We start from the raw sequence: 26542 nt of genomic DNA on the forward strand, positions 1-26542 counted from the left end.
CACATGCACACCAATCGGTATTTCCGATTCTAGTGTCGGGAATTGTGCTGGTATCTTCTACGTTTTCGGCTAAATGTCTCCCATATTCAGAATAATAGGGTTCAAAGGCGTATGGCGTTATTTTGTCTTTTTTATTCATCATTAACTCACAATTATCACCACGCTCGACGATCACTTGTCACTTAAATAACTATAAAATAATAAAGAAAACACAACAGCGCTTGACGGGTATAAACTGACTCCCGCACGTATGACGTAATAGCACGCTCGGAAATCGACACTGCATCGAGCTCACAGCTCCTTTAAGAAAATTTAAACGGTGATAGAACTCATCATTTTTTCGAAAACTCAAATTTATACTTAAATTTATTTTCGCCGTATTCCGCGTCATCGAGTCGTTTATGGATGGCACGGTGGAAGAACAACGGCTTCGTACGAAAAAGGTTAACGCAAAAAAAGTAAATACGGCAAAAACCCAGGCGGATAGGTCTTGCAAAAACTGACTGACGCAATTTAGTCACGTCCTTCACCTGCATGCGACCGTGTTTACAATTTATTAGAAAGTGAAATTCCCGTAATTATCGTTAAAAATGGTGAAGTACACTAATCCGGAATTAACAGATATGGTGCTCATCTACGGGGAAGTTTTATCGAATGCTGGTGCAGCCAGGCGTTTATACATGGAGAGATTTCCCGGTCGCCAAGTTCCCTGTGTGCGTACCTTTGTGAATGCTGTCCAGCATTTAAGGGATTATGATACTTTTAGTCCTGTCAACCGAAATCGAGGCCGTTCAAGATCTCGGCGTGTCTTGGACTTGGAGCTGAAATTCTGCAAGCTGTTGAGGAAGAACCGAATGTTAGTTGCCGGCGACTTGCATTACGAATGGGTGTTTCCAGTTTCACAATTTGGAGAACGCTGCACGAACAAGGATTACATTCTTATCATCTTTAACGTATCCAACACTTAAAACCAGAAGATCCACCACGTTGAATTGCATTTTGTCAATGGCTTCTTCAAAAATCGACGAAGAACCCAATTTTTTAAGCATCGTCTTAACCACAGATGAAGCAGGATTTACTCGAGATGGAGTTTTCAATTCCCATAATACCCACATCTGGTCAGAAGAAAATCCACACCAAATCCGAGAACGTGGTTTCCAACAAAGATTTTCGATTAACGTGTGGGCAGGTATAATTGGGAATCGTTAAATCGGGCCACATGTCTTACTTCCACATTTAAATGGTGAATGATATTTAAATTTTTTTCAAAATGAACTGAGTGATCTTTTGGATGACGTGCCGTTGGATGTTCGGAGGGATATGTGGTACTTACATGACGGAGCGCCTGCTCACAGTGCACGAGGTGTTAAAAATTGGTTGGACGCTAATTTAGAAAATCGGTGGATAGGTCGTAATGGACCAGTTTTATGGCCAGCTCGTTTACCGGACTTAAATCCTTGTGACTTTTTTTATGGGGCCATTTAAAACAGATTGTGTATGAGACTCCAGTTAACACCGTCGAAGAATTAACTGTTCGTGTGAATAATGCTACCGAGTCAATTCGACGAAATTCCGACATGTTGGTGAGAACTTAAGCTTCTATGGCTCGAAGGGCACAAGCGTGCATCGATAACGGAGGGCGTCATTTCCAACCGGCGGGCATAAATTGGACGCTGGCTACCTTACTCTGTTTAATCCTACCCTTAAACTGGACGCCGGCGCCGCACAGAGGATTAACATAATTTTACTTGTTTCTTTTTTTTTTCATAATGATTTTTTTTTAATTTCGCATCAGACTTGGGAAGAAACTCCTGTAAAACTTCAAAGTTTAACTAACGTACAGATCTGTTACCTATCAACATTATACCGTTTTAATTTAGGTGAAATTACAAGATTGCGTTTTGTATAAATGTGTAGCTGATTTATCTTCTAATGTAAATAGAGAAATCATTAAATTATAAAATATGCACTATATAAGGTGTTAGATAAATGTCCTGCCAAACTTTAAAGAGAGTATCAAAATGCTGATCAGATCAAAAAGTCCTCAACTCGTTGAGAACCACTGAAAATTGTATTATTGCAATCACTACTACCGTAAAAAATTTAAGTAATATCCTTGGAAACGAAACTTTAAAAAGTTACCAAAATGTTTATGTATGTATGTATGTATTGTAAATAAAATAAGTAAAAAGAATGATTTCCTGACTTCCATTATAGGTAGCAATGGAGAGGGAGACGAGAGCGTTGAATTCATGGCAAGGGTTACCGGAGGCCCGGATTAGTAGCGTCGAATTTAGGACATCCCTAACAGGTACGGCGGCAGCGGAGTTCCTCCCGGCGGTCAGAAATTCTCAGGTCTTGTAGCAGGTAGTGAACGGTAAGGGATTAGTGCTGGTGATGAGAATGATCGGGTTGAGTGATGAAAGTATCATTTTCATATTCGATGTTGAAAAATATTTTTAGTTTAATTATTTCTTTAAAAGCGTTAGCATGGAAACTGAGGGAAAAAGTGCGAAATTTTGTCAAGCTAGAAAGTTATGTAATAAGTGGTAACCGTATACGTTGGAGATGTGTTCAAAAGTTTATTTATTGCAAAAATAGATATACCTACCTTGAGTTTTTTTTTAATGACTAGATAATATTATTGTTTAATATAAAAACAGTGCTAGGCTTTGTAATTTTCACAAAAATAAAGTTAACAGGGCTTGAAAAATTAGCATGTAAAACCCTATGGCCAGTCTTAAAAAAAAACTCACTGTATACTCATATCATGTACAGTCGGATGTGAATTGGGGACTTGTCGTTAAGTTGGCACTACCAGCAAAAGTAACTAGGCGCGCCAATAAGGTTATTGGAATTTATGACAGATCTCACTAATGTACAGTTCAATCATAAGTTTTAAGCGACCTTGAATTTGACAATCCATATCCAAAACATTTCGAGTATACATAAATAGAGTATAATTTGTAAATGCCGTATGTCATTTTGCCCTTGTAAATAAAATTGTTTCTCCCTCTCATCAGTGTATTTATTGCCAATCTCAAGCAAAATACCCGCCATAATAATCTAGTCCGGCTACCACTCATCGACTACCTATCACAGTAATCCCCGATAACCTCGGGAGGAACTCGTCCGTTAAAAAGGGTTATGCAGGTAAAGAAGTGACCACCGGGAGGAACTCGGATACGCCCACGGGTACATTTTCTTCAGTAGGGATTAACGAAATTCTTAGCGTCCAATTTATGGACGTCCTTTCGAACATTTAATTTGAAGGTTAGTGCCCTTGATCAAGTGTGGTGCGTAACTTGAATGTCACTCTCACTTACTACGAATAAAGAATTGGTTTTTGCTTGACTATCTAAGTTTTTATCTTCTTTCGCTTTTAATGTACGCACGAAGACATTGGCGGGTACTAGAATTTACGATCAAACTAATTAAAATTTTATCTGGGTTTAGAAAGATTTTTCGAAAAAATGGTAAATAGAAAAGTAATTTGTTTTGATGAGTTCTAACACCGTTTAAATTTTCTTAACTCATTTCAATAACATATTGTATAAGTGTAAAAAGTTATTCTTTATTGCACGAACGGGTTTAAAATACGACCGAGGTACATACGAGGGAGGATGTGAGTGTATGTCTTACAACATTTTATCTACGATCGTGAGATCATCGCACCGGTTTCAACATAAAAATGTATAAATAGTATATTAAGTATAAAGAACGGTAATGACAATGTACCGACCGAAGACAACTGTTTGGAGGAGGAGCTTGCGACGACTCCAAAATTGTCTGAGATCGGTACATTGTCATTAACGTTCGTGATACTTATGAGATTCGCGATTGAATATTTATTACAAAACATTCACATCTAGAATAGGCCCAATGCGATACGTGTTTATATTACCCTTAACATCGTGTTGCCACAATGTCGATTTTTGTATCGCGTTTCTAAGGCAATCTGCAAACAACTACCGCCATTGCAGTTTTTGTGCGCAAATATCGCCAGTTGTGTTGAAAAACAAGCAGTAAAATGAGTGATATTAGTGATTCCGAAAACGAAGTGGATGTTGTAGAAGAAACTTTGAATGTGGGGTGCGTCACAAATAAAGAATTTTTGAAACTAACGACCTCAATGTGTAATTAAGAAGACAAGGAAAATTTGGGGTAGGAAAATTTTGATAATACTAATGTCGCGGCAAGTCCACTAATATTATTTCATTGCAGCGGCAAGGGATGCCGACCACAAGAGCTGTGTGAGTTTCCAGAAAGTGCTAACATCTTGTCTTCAACTTCTGTCTACATAAATCAGGAATTTTCGAAACCAGCGAACTCAATATGTAATCAAGAAGACAAGGAAAATCCGGGCTATGAACATTTTGACAATTCTAATGTCGCGGCAAGTCTGTTACTAAAATTGTTTCGTTGCAGTGGCAAGGTAGGCCGACTACAAGAGCCGTGTGAGTTTCCAGAAAGTGCTAACATCTTGTCTTCAACTTCCGTCTACATAAATGAAGAATTTTCGAAACCAACAATCTCAATGTGTAATCAAGAAGACAAGGAAAATGCGGGGTATGAAAATTTTGACAATGCCAATGTCGCGGCAAGTTTGCTAATGCTATTTCGTTGCAGCAGCAAGGAAAGCCGACTACAAGAGCCGTGTGAGTTTCCAGAAAGTGCTAACATCTTGTCTTCAACTTCTGTCTACATAAATGAAGAATTTTCGAAACCAACAACCTCAATGTGTACCTAATCAAGAAGACAAGGAAAATGCGGGGTATGAAAATTTTGACAATGCCAATGTCGCGGCAAGTTTGCTATAGTCCATTCATTTTAAATCTTGGGTTTAGTAATAAAACTTGCCTGCTTTGACACTTGTCCGAAACTCAGTGAATCTAAAACTGTGTTCAATACCGAGTGTCAACTACCAAACCTGACCATAGGAATTTAACATGAAAAATAGTTTTTGCGTGATTTCATGTACCTACTTCATTAAGAAATTGATTAAATTTAACATTTGTTAAATGGTCAAGTTATTAGAAACATTTTTATTCACATTTATCAAAATGTCGAAATATGTTTGTGTTTAAATTTACTACTAAAATCGCCCAATAATTTGATTATTAAAAATACCATCCCAAACATTAAATTTCTGAGGGCATTGCGTTCTTGTAGTTAAATTTATCCGCGGATTTTCTTGAGACAAATATCGAGTGTTCTGGGTGGCTCATTATTTAACATTTAGCAACCTACTTCTAAAGAATGTTTCCAACAAATTGTATTTGTTGTATTCTGACAGTTCTGTGCCATAAAAGCGTGCACTAAAAGTTTTTTTGTTCGACACTGTCAGAATTTGAGAATTTTCTCCTATGTAAACGGATTTTGATAAATGTCACAACTTGTCAAAACGAAACGTCAACGTAATTTTAAAGGTTTTAAGCGATTTGGAGCCTTTAAGGGGCTCGTCGAACAAAAAAACGTTGTATTCAACTCGTTCGTGTGTAAATTGGGCCTTTTTTGGCCCACGCGTGCCAAAAAAGGCCCACTTTACACACGAACGAGTTGAATAAACTACTATTGTGACACGATTCCGTCAGTTTCACTAAACGTCAACTTTGACAATAATTTTTAGTGCAAAAAGTGCCTACTATTTACACGATCGTAAATAAACTTGTTTATAATCATAATATAATAATCGGATATCTGGTTTAATGTAAGACTAGTCTCCATTTCCTGGTTTCACCCAGTTTCGAAAATAATCTAATAAAAATGTCTTCTCTATAATGGTAAAGCCTGTTTTACAACTTATTCTGGGATAATTATTGCTTACAATTACAATAAACGTCTGTAAACTTTGCCGAAACCGAAGACTTGTTTCCTAGTTTATCTTGTCAACAACAAGAAACCGTTGATTTGAAATGTGACATTTCAACGAAAAATCTCCGTACCAGTGGCATCGCGTTTGGCAATAATGTAAACTGTTGCTCTTGTTTATCTTATAAATTGTCTCCATTATCTTATAATAATAATAAAATACACAATTATAATTCCAACGTCTAAAATTCATGAAGTATAATTTTTTATGAAGTGGCGTTTGAGACAATAAATTGTTTACGCCCATGCTTTTAACGGTTATTTATTTGCGTTTGATTCTGCTACGACGTGACCGATAATTTGATATGCCTGCTCTGATTTGGATTATTTTTTATCACTTTGTAGTCCATTTGATAAGAAGCCGCAGAAGACTAGCCAAGATAGCTAGCCGGAAACTACAAACCGTATGGCGGAAGACCACCGAAAAGATGGAATGACAGCTGGCAATCCAGCTCATAGGAACAATAACAGGTAAATCCAATATTGTACAGAAAGAGGTAGAAGAAAAAGAAAATTTCACCGTTTATCAGTAGAGTGATCAACGTTTTAAAAGTCTCATAAATGTGAGTTTTGTGGGACTTAAGAAGTTAAACGCACGAATGACGTAAAATCTAATCTTATGTTAACTTTTATATCGTTAACTTTTTTGGGAAGAAAATTTTGGGGACAGGTAATCTCGCCACCAGTAATTACCTTAATCTTTTGCACATCCCCGTTGAGTAAAATCCCATCGGTAATTTCGCCACCAATATTTTTCAATACATTTTTATTGAGGGTCATACCCAATAAGGGTGGATTTAAGTACTACCTGTCACCTGACCCAGCTTTATTTGTGTTTTTAGAAAAACTGAAAGGATTTCAAATAGACACTTATGTGAAAATACAAAGTCTACATTTGGTAGCAAAATTCATAATAAGCATGTCAGAGACAGACAAAAATTTATAAATAATATGATAAAACGACATAATAATAAAGAATTAATCTTTCCATTGTAACCTTAAATAATAAATTGTTTTTCCATATAAATGTACATTCATTTACAGTTGACTTCAAAAAAAAAACGGGAAATGAAATTTGACCTAATGTGAATTGGAAATTTAATTTGTCAATTTATGTCAAATTGTGTTTGTTTGACAGTAGTATTTCTGACACATAAGTGCAGTTTTTTAACTTAAATTCTAAAAGGCCGTTTCAAACTATAAAAATTTAATAAAATCTGACAGAACTTTTTCTGACAGTTCCCGTTTTTTTTGAAGCCAACCGTACTTGTTTTCCTGTCTCAGACTCAGATACAGACATATTTATGTCGGCCGTCCGCCGGCGCCGTCCTTATGGGCAGGTAGGTGTAGATTAATGTAGATTAATTCCGGGAAGTACAGTGGCGAAATTACCGGTAGGCTTAGCATGCCATTAAACGGTGGTGGCGAATTTACCTGTATCTTAACCTCGTAATGATGCTTGGTGGCGAAATTACCAACACCGAAAATTTTTATGGTTCTAAAAATAAAATATCATTAAGACAATTCGAATGTTAGAATTTTTTTCTGTGTAAATCAGATCGTCTTAACAGCCTATTTGATTGGTAACCAAGAAAATGTAATAGGCGGGACAGATAAAATGTTACGTTGTCCTTACTATTAAAAAAAAAATAGTTGCTGTGAATTATATTTATTTAATGTCATATTGACAGTTATACCTAATTATGATCCGTACAAACTACAATGCCATCAGGAAATTTTTGATGTAGACGTAGAAAGTAATAGCAGTTTATTTAACGAGTTTGTGTGTAAATTAGGCTCTTTATGGCATGAGGGGGCCAGGTCCATGAGTGCCATAAAGAGCCCAATTTACATAACAACGAGTTGAATACGTTTTTTTTTGTTCGACGAGCCCCTTAAAGACTCCAAATCACTTAAAATTTGTAATTAGCTTGACGTTTCGTTTTGACAAGTTGTGACATTTATCAAAATCTGTTCACATAGGAGAAAATTCTCAAATTCTGACAGTGTCGAACAAAAAAGTTCTTTTCTAGGTTAACAACAGCACATCGTTGACGTCTCATTGACATTTCCGCGAAAATCTGCTTATCAGTAGCGTCGCGTACCACAAACTAAGATTCACATAACCCAACTGTCAATTTGTGAATTACACGATTACTGTAACGTATTAGTATCGATAACTCATTTGTCTAGGAACCGGCCCCAAAGCAAAACCATTTTTGATCCTCATTCATGATAACTCCATATATGAAAATTACGCCTGGATTATTCAAATTAAAGCATATTATCAAAGCCGTTCTTGATCCTATTTTTTTTTTTTTTAAACTGGTACGTTCAAAATTGAGCTCTGCTGTGCAAGAGACAGCAAAGCATATATTTTCAAACTATCAGCGCTGAATGAATTCGTTTACAGGAGCACCTTCCTGTTTTTCAGTTTTTTTCTTTTTTTTTTAACTTTACATGCCCTTAAATTTGTTGAGAAGTGAAAACATGAAATATTTAATTCGTCATTTCAAATATCACACATTCTTCTGGCAACAAATAAATCCGTTGTTTTAATAGGAAGAGGTTATCATCATAAAAATAAGAATTCGTGACCTTTACATTATATCTAATAATTTAACAACAGTACGACATAGTTTGATTATTAAGTTAGTCGCAAAAATGTTTGAAAAGCCTTTCGTTAAGTTTATTGGAACTATTTTATTTGTTTGTTGGTGAGTAATGTGTTTACATTATTTCAAAACTGGTTTTTGACATTTTAGTGGTGCAATTAATACAAACTACTCCACCACTGTCAATACTTCAGACAGGAGTTCATGTCGGGGAAAGTATGTACAGTTGCGGACACGGAATTTTAGACGTCAAATTTATGTCAATTCAAAAAATGTTAATGTAAACCACGCTTTATTGTCATTTTGATTGACGTTTGAAACTATTTGAAATTTGTAAGTTTATTTTTGGCATGTCAGTATGATAAAAAAAAATTACAAAAATAGCAAGTGAGGTTAGTTGAACCTAAAGCCATTTTTACATTTTTATGTCAATCGAATGACAAATCGTCCAAAATTCCGTGTCCGCAATAGTACCTACGAGTATTTCTTAAAAAACTATAAATAAATTAAATTAGAAAATGTCTTTAATACTCAGAAATACTATAAATCAGTAGTTGTCTTGTACAATGATTCAACTTGTACCTTTACGTTTTGGTATTACATATTTATATTTCATATAACAGTTATTAATGTAACATGTGTGTAAAGCCGTACACCTCGTAAACGATCAGATAGCTTAAAACGCAAACGCAGCGAGTGCGTAAAGACCGACTTTACGCACTGTTGTAGATAAAATAACGTTTCTAATTTTTAGCTATAGCTGTCTCTTTGCGCAACAGTCGTATGTTGATTCAAGGACAGCTGTCGAAAATGTATGGGAGCTGTCTTCAACTGAAACGTCTCTTCGTAAACCAGGTAAAAATTTCCAGACCAAAATTTCTTTCTATTTCACTTCTTTTCATAAAATGAATTAATATTAAAACAGTACATTTTTGCAGCGACAGGATCACCCTATATGACGGCTTTGGAGATGACAAAACGAGTTGAAAAATTGACTCATTATTTATCACACGCATGGAACTTGATAAACAGTTACTACTTGAAAAAATCTGAGAGAGAAGAGCTCTTTTTTAAAAAAATCGACCATATTAACGTGCAAATAGCTGACATCAGCCACAGATTAATTGGAATGGGTACGCAGTTGTTCCTTCAGATTGAAAACATTGGGTTAAATTATTTATTCAAGAGCACGGATTCATCAGCATTCAGACCATGTTGAAGCACTTTTCCCGCGGAACATTGCTGCAAGAAAATTTGAACACGTTGAACTTGTATCAGATTTACATCGACAAATTTTACAAAAAAATGGAAAAATATGTGATGGATTTTCAAGACCACAAAAGGACCCTTGTGGAATTTGCAAACAAGACTCTTTACCTTGGTGTCAACTCCGTGCCACACTTGATGCTAGCTACACGTAATCTTGCAACTGCACCAGATTTTTTGAAACTATTATTTAAACGTTTTGCGGTGAGTTTTTCTTAAAATCTCTTTACAAAGTTCGACAAATAGTTATTTTGATCGACGCAGCCCGGAAACAAGGAATTTTTCTGTAAGGAACACCAATCCTCTCAACAAGCTTTGGACAATTTTTTGACTGCAATTATTTTGACCAACACAAAAGGTTACGTATTGGTGCAAGTAGCGTACATGGTGAAGACACTATATAGTGAAGGTATGTTGCAATGGAGGTCTGCCTTGTAAGGTAATTAATTATTTTCAAGAAAACTTCAAGAAAGACGCCGAAGAGGCAACTAAAATGTTTGAAAGAGATATCAATGATGTGATTGTGGCCACGAAGAAGTATATGGTAAAAGCGTCGACGGAAATGTGGAGATGTGATCCGGATCATCATGTTCGAGGTATTGTTTATGTTTGTAGAGCTCTGGACAATTCTATCTATCAGTGTTCATTTAAAGTGCCCATCAAAGGTGGCGTCGAAGAGTCGATTGTGAACGCACAACTTGTCTGTAAAAACACAAACAACGCAAAAAAAGAGGTTAGATTTAAACAGCTGATCCGTGATCCGTAATCCGTGGTGCGTTCACAATCGACTTTGACAGGAAATTTAAATGAATGCTTACCTACATGAATATTATAAAGATGTTTTTTTAAATTTGGCGTCGAAGTAGGCGTTGGAGAGTCGATTGAGAGCGCACCACTTGTGTACAGCTTGACCAGAATAGCTTGGCGCCTGAGATGCGCCGACCAGGAAACGAGCGAGTGTCTGTAAAGTGAAGTTCACACTATCTGCTTTCTCGTACGATTTCTCATAAGATTTATCATAAGCTGATATTTCAATGTTTACACAGTGCGATTTCTTATGCGAGTTGGTTTGGTTCGAGAACTCATAGCGAAACAAACAGATTAGGACGGTTCCTAATTTCATCCGAGAAATCATATGAAAAATGGGTCGGTTGAGGGTGGGAGAAGACGTTCGCCAATCATTCACTAGCACTCTGATTCACTCTGATCTCTGGCCTGTTGCCTTGTTGCCTACCTATCAGATGAGAGATCAGACAGTGTGAAAGCACACATTTAAATATAACCAGATATGACCAAATTGTTATATCCTATGAGAAATCATAAGAGATCTCGTAAGAAAAGTCTTACGATAACTCAGATAGTGTAAACTACACTTAAGACAAGGATGTGGCTACGGTTGTAGGTGCGGTACACTCAACGAAGCAAATCTGCTCAAAACAGCCCGGACATGCTGTTCACTTGAAGCTTGAAGCGCTGATTTTAGCCCGATTGTACACGATCTGAACGCTTCCAGACACAACAAACAAGTGCGCTCCGCTAGTGGGCGGGACTTCAGTCCACTGCGTCACTAGCCAAGCTGTTCTGGTCGACCTGTAAAAGCGTAAGATTTAAACAGCTGATCCCTTATCCGTAACCTGTATAGTCCGTTCACAATCGACAGTTCAACGCCTACTTCGACGCCAAATTAAAAAAAAACACCCGTTAGAGTGTTAGTAGTAATTTCTGAGAAAAATTCTAGAAGAGGCCAACCTTGTTTTTTTGTTTTTAAAAGTGTATATTCTTCAGTACCTTACTTATGTTGAGAGCTTTTCATCTCCTAATAATGACGTCAGCAATAATTTTTTTAAATGACAACCCCCATTTTTTTCTTCTTTCTTCTTTTTCTGATAGGCCTTCGTACTAGCTAAACGATGAATAAAAACATTGATACCTTACATAACAATTTTTTTGAGAAAACGACACATTTTACTCAAAAATTTGATTTAATTTATATTGTAAAAATTTGAATTGACCTCAATCTAAAACAAACAAACATCGAAGGTTAACAATAAAATTTAACGCAAATACAGGCTGCCCCAAAATTCGCGGAACAACTCAAAGAGGCAATGTCAATTCATGTTAGACAATAACGAGAAAAATAATTAAAAAATTCTATACCTCTTAGATTTGAAGATATGGGGGCCCAAAAGGTGCAGCTTTGCACCTTTTATTTTTAATAATAAAAAAGATTTTGACATTTTGTCTTTTACTAGCCAGTGGCCTAATAATTTTGAACGATTGTGATCAGGTTTGCAATTATTTTCTTCATTATTTCCAGCATTTCCAAGTAGTAACTTTATGTTCGTTTTACCACAAATAGCGTACGGCAACACGGCTTTGATTTTTCCCTCTCATTTCTAAGGATACAACAAAAATGAAATATTTGCTGACTATTAGGATGCATAGAATGTTTTTAAATGTTGCCACATTTAGTGTAACGAATAGGTCCATATCTTCTACAAAAAAGAAGATTGATTTTTTAAAACATTTTTACCTGATCCCTTAATGACTACTTAACAACATACTACTACGTTGTTCCGCGAATTTTGGGGCACCCAGTATTGAAATTGCCTCCCGCCAACCATTTAGCACTCATCGACACTTTGTACACTGCGCTTAATAATGTCAGCGCTTATTTCAGCGCGAATTTTCTGCCGCAAATCTTCTAAATTGTTTGGTCTAATAAAATAAACCTTCGATTTTAACTAAACCCATAGAAAAATGTTTGAAATAAAAATTTTGAGATTTTCTCAAAAAAATTGTTATGTAAGGCACCAATTTTTTTCACTTATCGTTTAGGTAGTACGAAGGTCTACCAGAAAGAGCTTAGGAGCATAGGAATCGTTAAGTTATTCTATTTTGAATCTAAAACATTGCAAAGAAAGAAGAAAAGAAACAAATTTTGGCTCTAAATTTTAGGTTAGCTGTCAAAATGCTCTAATTAATCCACGCTATAAAAAATCACAACAATTGACGGTTTCCAACTCCTTCCCAGGCCAGGATTTCATTTGAACGCGCGATATACCTACCTAATGTTGATGTATCTAAACTTGTAATATAATAACTTCTGAAGTTGAGAGTAATAATATTATGCAATAGTGGAAAATAATTAAGTAATTAATGGTAAATATTTTAATTTTAAAAGTTAGGACACCAATGGTTAGTTTAATAAAATTTCGCCAAACTCATAATGTTTAGGTATATATTTTTGTTTATATAAAAAGATAAAGAACTTGAGAAATGACCTTTCATTTGGACCAAGCATATTTCCGGAAGTCAATTGAATTGTGCTAGTTATTTCTGAAAAACAAAGCTGATAAAATGACGGAATTGCTTATAACGAGGTTTTAAATATTGCACCATCGTTATGAACCATTTCCTTAGTGTCTTTATCGAGTGGCTAACTTCTCATCAAATTTGTTGCTCGATGTTGATAATAATTTAGTAGATTCGTTCAATTCCATAGCAAATAAATTTGTAGGTAGGGAACGAATTATTTTTTCATTGAAAGCCCACATGAAGGTAGGTGTTATGGTGTTGTTGTAAGTTATAACACAAAAGGGTTGTTTGTTTTAAGTACATTAACGTAATTTAGAAATTTACAGAAAAATATTTGCCGATCTAGGATTTAAAATTTTCGGAAGAAGTGAGGCAAAGAGAATGATATTTAAATCCATTAAGGCCCGGTTGCACAGGTGATTATAAATTATTGTTCCATCGTAGTAGGCGTTGGTGGCGTAGTTGAATGTGCCGCAAGCCTCATATCATAATATGAGTGTGACTAGTATCGCCGATAGGTTGCGAGGCTATCGACACATCCAAAATTTGTATGGGTTTTCAATGCCAACTGCGATGGGACTATCATTTATAATGACCCTGTATAAAGCTTAGTTGACATCGTGTCAGCTAACTACGCGTCAATTCGGAAATCTGCCCATTTGATTGGCTGATTCAAATCCAATGTTAAATATCCCCCAATCAGATTGCTTGACATTATGTTAACTTTAACAACGAACTTGACATCGCTTTATAAAACCGAGCCTAAGAGTTTTGTCAAAACCTTTTACGCATGGTACTATCGCGGCCAAAATACTTTGGTCGTCACTTTTTGACACTTCAAATGTAAATAAAGCATTAATGTCAATATACACGACAATTTTAAATTATTCTTGTCAAAAATATGACATCTTCAGTTTTTGATAAATGTAGAATCGTCTTACTTGCTTCTGAAGGTTGTCTAAACCGCGACCATGTTGATCTTTTGCTTTTGGACGCTGCCTCCGCAGCTGGGATTTACCCCACCCGTATGATACTGACGGTGTAAAATAATTTTGACAACAGTCAAAAATAAGGTTAAACATCCTAAAGCTTGCTTTATAATTGAATGTCATTTATGTCACATTAACGACCAAAGTATTTTGGCCGCGATAGTACTGTACATGAAAAGAATGTAATAAGCTTATTTAAAAAGCAGTTTTTAACAAAAATACACACATGAAGTTTGGTCATCATGTGTTAATAACATTTTTCTACTTCTATGTTTAAAACGCCATTTATCGCATATGTATCCATGACGCCAAGTGATTTTTTAAATACACCTTGACAAGCTGTGACTTTGTGCGCTTGAGTCACGATGTGAAGTTGGCAACAGACTTTTTTTCAGTCACGCTCTGGTTTGTCAATAGCAAAAATCATGTGACATTCAAAATGAAGTTAGTTGTCACTTGTCAATTGACGTTTAACAGATTCGAATTTTATGTTAAAATTAACGTTGAATAAAGAAGTTACGTGTTATATTTGCATTGTTCATTTGGTCGGAGAAAAAGTATAGTATGCAGCTCGTTTATAAACTGCTCTAGACACTCGTTTATTAAACTCTGGCTCCGCTAGACTTGCCTAATAAAACTCGTGTCTAAATTGCCGTTTATAAATCTTGTTGCATATAATATACCATCAAATATATATTTATAATTGTCCGACATCCGTTTTAAAAATGGCACAAGTTTATGAAATTTGCTGATATCGATATTGTGTTTTATATTAATGGTGGCTTTTAACATCGAGTAGGTGGACCATAATGTTGAAGATTTCACAGTTTTGCTTTTTGCGACGAAGTATGCAAAGAGGATATTTTCATTCACTTTTCCTGGACACTTTTTTCCTTTACACCATTCCGAAAAGATGTGGTAGGTGTGCTCATACACTTCTTTGGACTTTTTAGGTAGAAGCCCGGCAATTACGGCATTTGCAGCTTCAGTAAATTCAGGATCATCTGAATCACTCATTTTTATTGAAACTGACATAAAAAAGAAAATTTCAATAAACATACAACGTTTCCTTAGTTACCACAACTGGCCACCGCACTTGATCAAAATTATCTATGTCAAAAGCGAAGCACATAAAATTACGGTTAAAATAGGTTTTGATTTATGAAATTTTAAAATTTTTTATAGACAACTCGTGTTAAAGTGCTTTTTTTTCACGCGTGTGGATTATTCAACTCGTCGACTCGTTTAATAAACTTCCACACTTGTGAAAAAAAGTTGCACTTCTAACACTCGTTGTCTAAATAACTATTATTTGACGAGTTTGTGTGTAAATTGGGCCTTTTTTGGCACGCGTGGGCCATTTTAAAACGCGAGTGAAACGAGCGTTTTAAAGGTCCACGAGTGCCAAAAAAGGCCCAATTTACACACGAACGAGTTGAATACAACGTTTTTATGTTCGACGAGCCCCTTAAAGGCTCCAAATCGCTTAAAACCTTTCAAATTAGCTTGACGTTTCGTTTTGACAAGTTGTGACATTTATCAAAATCCGTTCACATAGGAGAAAATTCTCAAATTCTGACAGTGTCGAACAAAAAACACTTTTTTCTATTATTGATTCAAAAAATTGAAATTCACGCATAGTTATCGGTGCCTGAAGTGGGTCATTTTCTAACGTGTATTTCTTTTTGCATTGTTAGTAAGATCGAAACCATAGAAACCATACAAAACAGTGTGTGAAATGCGATTTCACGCACACGACTATTTCTGTGTTTCACTTCACGCACTGTATTTTATTAGTTACCTAGCAACATGGTCACTGCATTGAAACTTCAGAGTTCCTTCAAAAATTTGAATTTTTAATTTCAATTTTTTGAATCAATTATAGAAAAAATATTGTTTATATTTCGTGCGTGAAGATGTTTTTGTGCATTCAAAGGCTTATACTGCCTCGACCTTCGTCTCGGCGTAAAAGACCTTTTCATGCACAAAAAACACTCTCTTCGCGCACTTAATAGCAATGCCCAAACAAACTGATTCCTTTGATTCTCTTGGATGTAAACTGTTAACATTTATATAAAGTGATTTTATCTAATCCCGTGGGATAAATGACACTTATCCCACTCATTTGAGTGGAATAAGGAACTTCATTACCGGACGCATTGCATTACTCCACTCAGTGGGATAAGTGAGCTTCATTACCCCACTCAGTGGGATAAGTAAGTCATTATTCCACTGAGTGGTGTAATGAAACTGGCGGAAATAAATTAGATTTACCTTTTTTTTTTTAATTCGGGGCGGTCTTAGATAAAATTTTGTACATAACACGTGGGCTAAGCATATTACAGGAAACTCGTGTGATTACAGATGAACTCGGGCTAACGCCCTCGTCATCTGCAATCTTCACACTCGAATCCTGTAATATTGCTTTTATCCCACTAATTGTGTAAATAACTATTATCCCACGGGATTAGATAAAAGACCTTTTCATGCACAAAAAACACTCTCTTCACGCACTTAATATAAAAATAACTATTTCCAGGATGTTTTACTAAACCTTTTATTTATTTTTAATACACTAAGGGCCGGTTTTTCAATCGATGATTAACATTTTGATTAGCTAATCATTACTTCTTGATTAATTTCAAATTAATCATGGATAGCGTTTTTCAAACCAAAATTCAATTGTGATTAGCTAATTAAAAATTAACTGAAAGTTTGTTACGTTGGCATTAACTTTTCTGTCAAATTTGACAACTTGGTGGTTTATGATTTGTAACAATTTCAAATTTAGGTAATTGTTTACTTTAGCTACTTGTGGACACCCTTAGGGCGTCCTCCTACATCATTTCCCACCCCTCAAACCTTGTGCAAATGCCATTGTTTTTCTCTCTTGTTGTGTTTCAAGGTCGCATCAATGATCATTGATCAATGTCTAAAGGGCAAGGAAAATTCATTTGCACAAGGTTTGAGTGGTGGAAAACGATGTAGGAGAACGCCCTGCGGCTGTCTAGCCAGAAAAAACGCGAAAATTCCACAAATAATAGGTAAAGTAAACAATGACCCAAATTTGTAATTTTGGTTCATCCTAATTTCCGCATTTTCATCACCTACTGATTGTATTTCTACAGTCTATGCCCCTATAATACAATTAGGAAATCTTGCTATGTTAAAGAGAAATAAGTGAGAACAGAGTCAATTGCTTTTATTGTGCCCTAACAGTTGGTTATCAATCTCTAACCATTTTACCAAGGATAATTACATCCATAAAGCAATTGACTCTGTTCTCACTTATTTCTAGAAGTACTATAAAAAACTTTTGCTTACATTCGTTAATTTTATTTCGGTTTGGGGGGATTTTAATATAATTTGGACGCAACGCCGCTAGAGCTCTACTTGTGTACACCACAAGTCTCCAGCCACGCTCCTATTGCATTATGCATTATCTGCATAAAATCGCAGACTAAAAAGCAACTGATTTTGAGGCGATAGACAGTCATTTCTGAAATAAAAATTTTGCTGGTATTTTAACCCCTGAAATTGATGCAGACTACTCCACAACACTCATCGGTTAGTTTGATAGGAAATAGCTTCTTCTATTTCTTCTAACAATCTTTCTACTGTTCACGAAGACAAACGAAAGCGACTAAAAAAATCTTTTTGGTCCCATTCTTCGAAGTGATTGGGCCTAAAGCGTATAGTTTTTAGCCTTCGTGGCTCTTCATTACTACTATAAGCATTAACGTCATAAATATCATCAATCATTATTCTTTGCTCATAGTTTTACTATTTTAATAATAAATTTTCAATAAATCGGCAATGTCACTTTTGACGTTAATCATTAAATTCCGATTAATTCACAGAACATCGTATGATTAAGTTAATCAAGAATTAACATGAACTTTTTTGTTAATCATAGGTTGAAAAACGGTAACATTGTGTTAATTGCAAATTAAACCTTAATCAAAAATTAATCATCGATTGAAAAACCGGCCCTAAGGACCAGTTTATATGTACAAGCGAAATTAAGTTAATCGTAATCATAATCAAATGCGAGATTAACTGAATACGTGATCGGATTGAACCAATAGAAGTTTAGAATTCATGGGATATTCGCGCATTAAAATTTAATTCGAATTAAAAATTAAATTCTCTTTCTATAAACTGGCCGAATATTAAAATCGTAAATGGGCGATTAAGGACCAACAAATTACTACAAATCGTTTCAGCTCATGCACGGTGCCTAGTTTTTATGTTCTTTTTAATAAAGTCGTTTGTTTTACTATTTTTTATTGTTGAATGCCAATAAAAGAATTTTGTGAGACGATCTGTTCGGTGGTTCACTTTGTGCTCCTCATCCATAATAATGCATGCTCTATCTGCATTTTAATTTTGAAAACATTATCCCCTTCCAAAATACTTTTAGTTTGACTGAAAATATAATAATGGAAATGAATATTTTCATTATACGGGAATATTTTCGGATCACGAAACTACAGGATGTTGTGAGTACTTACAGGCTTGATTTATTTAAAGCGTTCCAAAGTAAGTACCCCCAGTTTCCTGTTACCATTCAAAATTTAGCTGACCAGAGGAGAGCCATTATGAAGAAAAACTATATCCCTTCGGCAATTTTAGAAAAGATCAAAAATGATGTAAAGTTAGAATTGTCAATTAATTATTCTGACAATAATGAAGTTTCTAATAATTTAGTTGAAAATTCTGTTGAACCGCAAAGTTTACCAAATCATAATGACTCTTTCTGTTGTCAAAATAATTCAACACCAAACAACACGATACAAAACGACATAAATAATTTAGACTTGAGTTATAATGATATACATGTTATTAATCAAAATTTTTACTACCATCAAAATTTTAAAGAACAAATTGAAGATGAATTTAATAGAACTCTGAACGAATTTGAACATATAGAACCATTTAATAGACCACTATTACCTAAACAACAAAGCTCCAAAAAATTCTTTGCAATGATTGAAATTTTAAATCAATTCATTTTACCTAAATTTGTAAATAACACGACAAGTTTTAAAAAATTACACAGTATTATATATAGTGGAGCTTTAACAATTATCAGATTAAATGGTTCAAAAGAAATTGACCAGACAAATAATATAAAAGCTAAAGAATTACCAAAATGGGAACGAAGACTAAATAAACGCATTAACAATATCAGACGAGATTTAGGTAGAATAACTCAATATTTAAAGGGTATAAATTCTAATCATCTAAATAACTGTATTCAATCGATTTTAAATAAAAACAGAATACATTGTTTAAAATATAACGAATATAATGAAACATTAATAGAAATTAAAGACACTTTATTACAAAAATTGAATATTTATTCTAAACGATTAAAAAGATATAAAAATAATAAACAACGGAAATTTGAAAACAAACTATTTAGAAATAATGAGAAGTTGTTTTACAAAAATTTAGCAGATAATAAAACTCAAAATAATAATGGTATACCAAATATAAATGAAATTAAAGAATTCTGGTCAAACATATGGTCAAATGAAGTTCAATTTAATAATCAGGCAGAATGGATTCCTAATTTAGAAAATGAGATACCAGATAGTAATAATCCACATCATATTCAAATTAGCCTTGAAATTTTAGTTAAAAATATTAATAGTTCACATAATTGGAAATCCCCTGGAGGTGACCAAATTCATAACTTTTGGTTAAAAAAATTTACTTGTATTCATAAATGCTTACTTGATCACTTTAACGGATTTATTAGGGAACCTAACACATTTCCAGAGTTTTTGGCCCATGGTATAACATATCTGAAACCAAAAGATTCCGATACTAAAAATCCATCAAAATATAGGCCAATCACATGTCTGCCTACAATTTATAAAATTATGACATCTTGCATTAAAGTAATAATTTACGACCATTGTCAAAAATTAAATATACTTAATGAAGAACAAAAAGGTTGTGTTAAGGAGTGTTTTGGTTGCAAAGAACAACTTATAATAGATACGGTAATAATGGAACAAGCTAGAAAAAATAATAGAAATATTTATACCGCATTCATAGACTACAAAAAAGCCTATGATTCAGTACCACATTCATGGTTAATTAAAATTCTTAAAATTTATAAAATTAATTTGGATTTGATTAACTTTTTATCACATGTAATGACATTTTGGAGAACTACTTTAAATTTATCAATAAACAATACTAAATTAAAATCCGAGCCTATTCAAATTAAACGGGGAATTTATCAAGGAGATTCTTTAAGTCCTTTATGGTTTTGTCTAGCCATTAATCCTTTGACAAATCTATTAAATAGCACTGGATACGGTTTTAATATTAGACATAATAATACCACACTATCAAAATTAAATCACCTTCTTTATATGGATGACATAAAACTTTATGCATCTAAAAAGAATCACATTTTATCTTTATTAACAATAACTGAAAATTTCTCAAATGATATTAGCATGAGTTTTGGTATTGATAAGTGTAAAACGCAATCAATATGTCGCGGTCATTACGAAAATTTAGAATATATAACTAAAGAAGGAGAAATCATTAAAAATTTAAATAAAGGAGAATTTTATAAATATTTAGGTATTAATCAATCAAATCATATTCAACATTCAATTATAAAAGAAAATTTAGAAAAACAATTTTATTTAAGAATTAAATTTATTTTAAAATCAAAATTAAACGGTAATAATTTAATTAAAGCAGTTAATACATATGCTGTTCCATTGTTGACCTATTCTTTTGGTATTATAAAATGGTCCAAAACTAATTTACAGAATATAAATATTCAAACTAGAGTTCTCTTTACAAAATTTTGTAAACATCACCCCAAATCTGCTATTGAAAGATTTAATTTACCACGCGAAAATGGTGGCAGGGGTTTTTCAAATCTAGAAATTCTACAACATAATCAAATTGCTTCACTAAAAAATTATTTTCTTAATAGAGCTCGTGATAACACTTTTTTTAATGCTTTGGTTTCAGCGGATAAAGGCTACACACCTTTAAATTTAAGTGATAATATAATTTCAGATATTGTTGAGCCAAATATACCTGACACTATAGCAAATATAAAACAAAAGTCTTTACATGGGAGATATTTTAAAGAGCTAGAACAGCCAGAAATTAATATTCAAGCTTCTCATGCATGGCTTAAAAAATCAAATATTCATCCTGAGACTGAGGGTTTTATATTTGCAATACAAGATCGTGTTATAAATACAAGAAATTATAAAAAACACATATGCGGTTTACAATCGATCATTGATAAATGTAGGATTTGCGGAACTGAAGGGGAAACCATTGAACATATCATTTCTTCTTGCACCGTTTTGGCTCAAAGCGAATATAAAAAACGTCATGATATATTCGCAAAAATTATACACATGAATTTAGCAGTTAAATTCAATTTATTAAAGGATACACAACCACATTACATTTATAAACCAGAAAGTTGTTTAGAAAATGACAATTACAAGTTATATTTTGATCGGACAGTTTTAACTGACATTCACATTCAGCATAACAGACCAGACATTATTATTTTATCTAATCCCGTGGGATAAATGACACTTATCCCACTCATTTGAGTGGAATAAGGAACTTCATTACCGGATGCATTTCATTACTCCACTCAGTGGGATAAGTGAGCTTCATTACCCCACTCAGTGGGATAAGTAAGTCATTATTCCACTGAGTGGTGTAATGAAACTGGCGGAAATAAATAAGATTTACCTTTTTTTTTTAATTCGGGGCGGTCTTAGATAAAATTTTGTACATAACACGTGGGCTAAAGCATATTACAGGAAACTCGTGTGATTACAGATGAACTCGGGCTAACGCCCTCGTCATCTGCAATCTTCACACTCGAATCCTGTAATATTGCTTTTATCCCACTAATTGTGTAAATAACTAATACTCATGTCACATCGTGAGGAAATTCCTTAACATTGACACAGAACATAAAACACAAAAAAGTCAAAATGCGGAGGCGAGACGCCGGTAATTATGTTGATAAGCACTGCACTATTACTTGATAGTATTATCCGTAATAGTGTATGTACTCCGGCAAAATTGCCGTGCCGCCGGGTGGAGGTGGGATTGGAATAAAATATAAAAACGCTGCAAGCATTCGGGGCACTTTTCCAGATTCCCCATTAATATCGGAAATTTTTGTATTGCAAAACAAAAATGTTATGTACTTAAGTTGATTGGTTATATTATTCTATTATTATAAGATCGTTATAATATGGAAACGTCTATTTTATCTTTCGGAATTGGTATTAAAAATGACATATTTTAACATGGCTGTAGAAAAAAACTCTCACATATTTGCATTTTAAAATTCATCAAAATCCGTTGGCAAATAACCGAGTATTAGGCTCGAAAGTCTTAGGTGGGACATCTTGTATAAAATTTTTTAATTGCAATAAAATATACATATTTGATGCTGTGTTAATGCTGCATTTTCAAAGATAAATGTCCTAAAATCGCGAACAGAGAACCAGAGAAATAGGGTCTTTTTTAGAATAATGGTGCAATCATTTGGTTTATGCTTTTTTAAAATTAAGTGGAACAATAATGGCCGATTGCACCGCACTTTTAATCCAGTGATTAACGTTAAGTATTATTTAATTTTACAAGTTTGTTTACACCGCACTTTAAATAACCTTTAATCTTTGTTTAGTAAAGTAGCCAAAATCGGCGAATTAACCCTTAAATAGAGTTTATGTAATGTCATTAATGTCAATGTGACTTCAAATTTAAAATTAACATGGAAGATTTTGATGATTTCTTGGAGATCATAGATTTTGGTTTTCCACGGTTTCAGTTCACAAGGTCTGACCGTTTTCATGAACTGGATAAATTTAGATTTTATTCGAGGTTCAATCTCACAAAAGCAAGTGTTTCGCATTTTTTTATTTTAATTGAAGAGGTAATAGAATTTCCTGCTGATACGTAAGTTGTTGTAAGATATTTCGCAATTGTTTAACAAAAGCACATTTTACTTTAATTTTATTTACTTCTAATTCCGCTGGTTTCAATGTAGCATCACAATCAAACTCATTTGTAAGTTCTTGTTCAGTTTTTTGTTAACGTTGCTCAAAATCAGTTCACTACTTGAATTCCCTTTACTGTTTTTTTTTGGATCCTCCACCAGTCTTGTCTGTTTCCTTTTTTCTTTAGCAGCCGTTTTTCTTGTTTGTTGGACACACTTTAAAAAAAAATCTGTGTAGCGGCTTCCCGAGTTTTGACTATTAAAATCCTTGGCACTTTTCGGTCAACACTTACTTTTTTCCTCCGAACTAACCACGTCTGTTTTTTGATTCGCTATGATACTCTTGTACTTGTGTTCTTATGTATTATACTCAAAAGAAGCGTTTTTCCTCCGGGGAATAATTCGGACAGCGTTTTCTCTTCTTTTTTGCCTCGTTTTTCATCATTTTACAAAATGGAAATCGTTACTTTTCGAACTTCTCACAATTTGTTCTGACTTTTTCCACTTTTTCTTGAAATTGTTAACTTTGAAACTGTCAAATAGTAGCGCCTCTAGCGGAATTCTTCTTCCGTTGTCAAGGGGTTTGTTTACAATTCGATTATTATTGTTTAAATTAATTAATTAATCATGTTTACTTAAACAGACTTTAAAATATGCGGTGCAATGAAACAAATTTTAATACACTATTAAGTTTAAATCTCGTTTTAGTTAACACATGATTAACGAAAATGCGGTGCAACCGGCCATAAATAACGAAGTTTTTTCTTATTACGCCACCAGTTGAGCATTCTTGGTAAAAATGGTCCACGTTTGCGGCAGAATGAGTTTTTAAAAGACGTCCACACTTGAACGGCGAATCCCTTTGTGTCCATCAAAAGACCTACAGCGAGTGGAGTGACCTGACCGTTCGCAGGGCGCTCGTACATAGAGTGCTGGTTCAGGATTCACAGTCCCCTTGCGACACACATTAATGGCACTTTACTCTACAGAAAAATGTTTTTTTTTTTTAATTTCCAAGGCATACTTGATTTTTCAAAATTAAAATTATGTTAGAAATTAGGTAGGGTCCGCACACTTTAAGGAGAACACGTTGAGTCATCCAAATCTGTCCGTGAAGTTTTGTCCAGTGGCGTATCACTTGCGTTCAGAAATGGAGGCATACGTTTTTATTTGCATGATTGTGATACCGCTTTTATCAACACTAACCTCGCTCAAATAAAGAAATAAAAATTATTTAGTTCTGAAGGGAACTGATTTTAATGCAATAGAAAACAACCCTGAAATCACGAAACAACGAAACGAACACTGGCAAAGCAGATCACGAATGAACGTACGCCTCTGACGCCGCATGGCCGGTAAGCGGTTCTACCTTCCCACCCTAGAAATCGAAAAATGGATTCGACCAACGTAGTTGCGTCCGCCGCGCAACTTTATTGGTGTGTTCTCCTTAAAGTGTTGGCACTTTACTTTCTTTCTAATACTCCCAACGAACGGCCCCCATTCCTGTCAGACATCCAAATTTTGCCATTTCAGGTGAAACGTACGTTGAAATCACAAATTTTCTGCATGGCTACATTGAAAACACGGAAGCTCCACGGTGTGATGACACAAATACGAGTAAATCGCTTCCATTTAAACTGAAACAAGAAAAATGTTGCAAGATCTGGTCTCACCAACCTATATGTTCAAGGGTAAAAAAGTGTAAATCCATCGATTCAGCGATGGACATTTGTTTGTCAGTGAGTGTCCCTTAACGAGAATTGCTCATTCCTAACATTACTGACACGCTTCCAGGACATAGTTCAATATCACAAAAGATACGAATATGTGGAATTCAAAGATGGTCGGGTTTTCGGGAAAAAGAAAAACTGCGAACGTCACAAAATCAGTTTGCAAGATTGGCAAGTCGGAAATTACTTACGATGTTCTTATCGCTTCTGCTTGTGTGTCGAAGGACCAAGATATTTTTCTGACAGATACATTAATTTACGCGAGGTCAAAGCAAACGTGACGGCCAACAGGTATTTGGTAACAAGAATGGACCTACACGTCTTGTGAATAATCTAGAGTTGTTACAGGTTTACGATTCGTCAAACACAACCGAATCATTCACTTGCAAGTGCAAGAAGGACGTCTCCTTCCCGAAGGACAAATTGATAATGCTACAGTTCGATGGGTACCTGTCGAGGATTATCAAACAATAGGTTCAGGTATTTCTGCCAACGCGGACTACTTCAGGCTGTCTTGGGAAGAAAGGAGTCTAGAATTGAATGACTTGATGGCCGATGAAGGGTTTGTGGTTACAGGTAATGCCAACCGAATGCGAATAAAACTGATGACAACAAATGTTCCCAAAGGTGTGAGTTTCAGGCATGATGGACGTCTAAAACTGGAAATTCAAACGACGCCATTTAATTTCACGACAGGACAGTTGATCAATCCGGGGATCTCCAGTGTTGTCAAGATACGCAAACGAACCTATCTGGAAATGAAGTAAGTGTTGAGACAGAATTACACAGGAGTGAAATATTTTTTCAGATTTCGCCATTTTGGAAAAGAAGTCAAGTTGGACCAACCCGACGTTCCGACCCGTCGCACAAAGCCTTCGACAGATCGTTTCACCGATGGTTTCGTTAGATTTACTCACAGCGATTACGATAAGGATGCGGCACAGACCACGGTACCATTTTTTGATGCCCAACCTGTGAGACCTGCGGTACCTGTTCCTTTATCGGGAGTTGGAATTTATCACAAAGGAGCAAGAGGATGTGGGGGTTTCGTGGCGCCCAGAGTTTTCGCTTACGATTCTACGAAATATTTGAAATCGCCGTTTTTCCCAAAAAAATAAAATATAACGTAACATTTAATAATATAAAAAGGTGGCGTCGAAGTTGGCTTTGGAGAGTCGATTGAGAAAGCACCACTCGTGTAAAAACGTGATCCGTGATCCGTTATCCGTATAGTGCAATCACAATCGACTCTTCAACGCCAGCTTCGACGCCAAATTTAAAAAAAAACATCCATTATGTAATAATAATAAAATAGATCTTGATAGGTTTTTAGTAAATTTGGCAGCATTTGCAGTTTTTGTATTGCTACTGACTTTTTATCTCTTGCAAATATGAAATTTTGATCAAAGGGATAATAGAAAATTAAACACTCCTCACATTGTACAAAAGCACAGTAAAGTTTTTATTTTTTATTTTTTTGTTGTGTTAGGAATAAAACATTACAGTTCAAGTAAAATTCTTTGATTGTTTAATCTTGCTGATGCTAATTGTGTAAATAACTATTAATGGTATTTTTTATACATACATATACCTAATCATAACGATGCAGTTTTTCGAAAAATATATTTGTTTAGGTTTAGACTAACTAATACATACCTACATTTGGAGGATCATCTACAGGCTGTTTGATAAAAAACGCCTCAACCCATAACTTTTTTATTTATTATC

The 26542-nt window shown here is 34.6% G+C and overlaps 1 protein-coding gene and 1 long non-coding RNA gene across 3 annotated transcripts; both read left to right on the forward strand.

The window, feature by feature from the left end:
• The first annotated feature begins 3907 nt into the window (after positions 1-3907).
• On the forward strand, positions 3908-4810 carry LOC138135197 (uncharacterized). Its single transcript, XR_011160894.1, has 3 exons — positions 3908-4164; positions 4225-4569; positions 4633-4810. It is a non-coding gene; the product is annotated as an uncharacterized lncRNA (long non-coding RNA).
• Positions 4811-8462: 3652 nt separating this feature from the next.
• LOC138134799 (uncharacterized) lies at positions 8463-26346 on the forward strand. 2 transcript variants are annotated; one of them, XM_069053295.1, is made up of 12 exons: positions 8483-8588; positions 8637-8702; positions 9241-9341; positions 9425-9619; positions 9673-9956; positions 10017-10161; positions 10211-10348; positions 24618-24823; positions 24879-25105; positions 25152-25390; positions 25442-25577; positions 25623-26346. In XM_069053295.1, exons 1-12 carry the CDS (start codon positions 8536-8538, stop codon positions 25930-25932), a joined length of 2100 nt encoding a protein of 699 aa, XP_068909396.1. In that variant the 5' UTR covers positions 8483-8535; the 3' UTR covers positions 25933-26346. The 2 variants fall into 2 exon arrangements, with proteins under 2 accessions (XP_068909397.1, XP_068909396.1); XM_069053296.1 differs by lacking the exon at positions 8637-8702 and having other exon boundaries at positions 8463-8588.
• The last annotated feature ends 196 nt before the right edge of the window (positions 26347-26542 follow it).

Source organism: Tenebrio molitor, chromosome 7 (genome assembly GCF_963966145.1).
Source record: "Tenebrio molitor chromosome 7, icTenMoli1.1, whole genome shotgun sequence".
Taxonomy (NCBI): domain Eukaryota; kingdom Metazoa; phylum Arthropoda; class Insecta; order Coleoptera; family Tenebrionidae; genus Tenebrio; species Tenebrio molitor.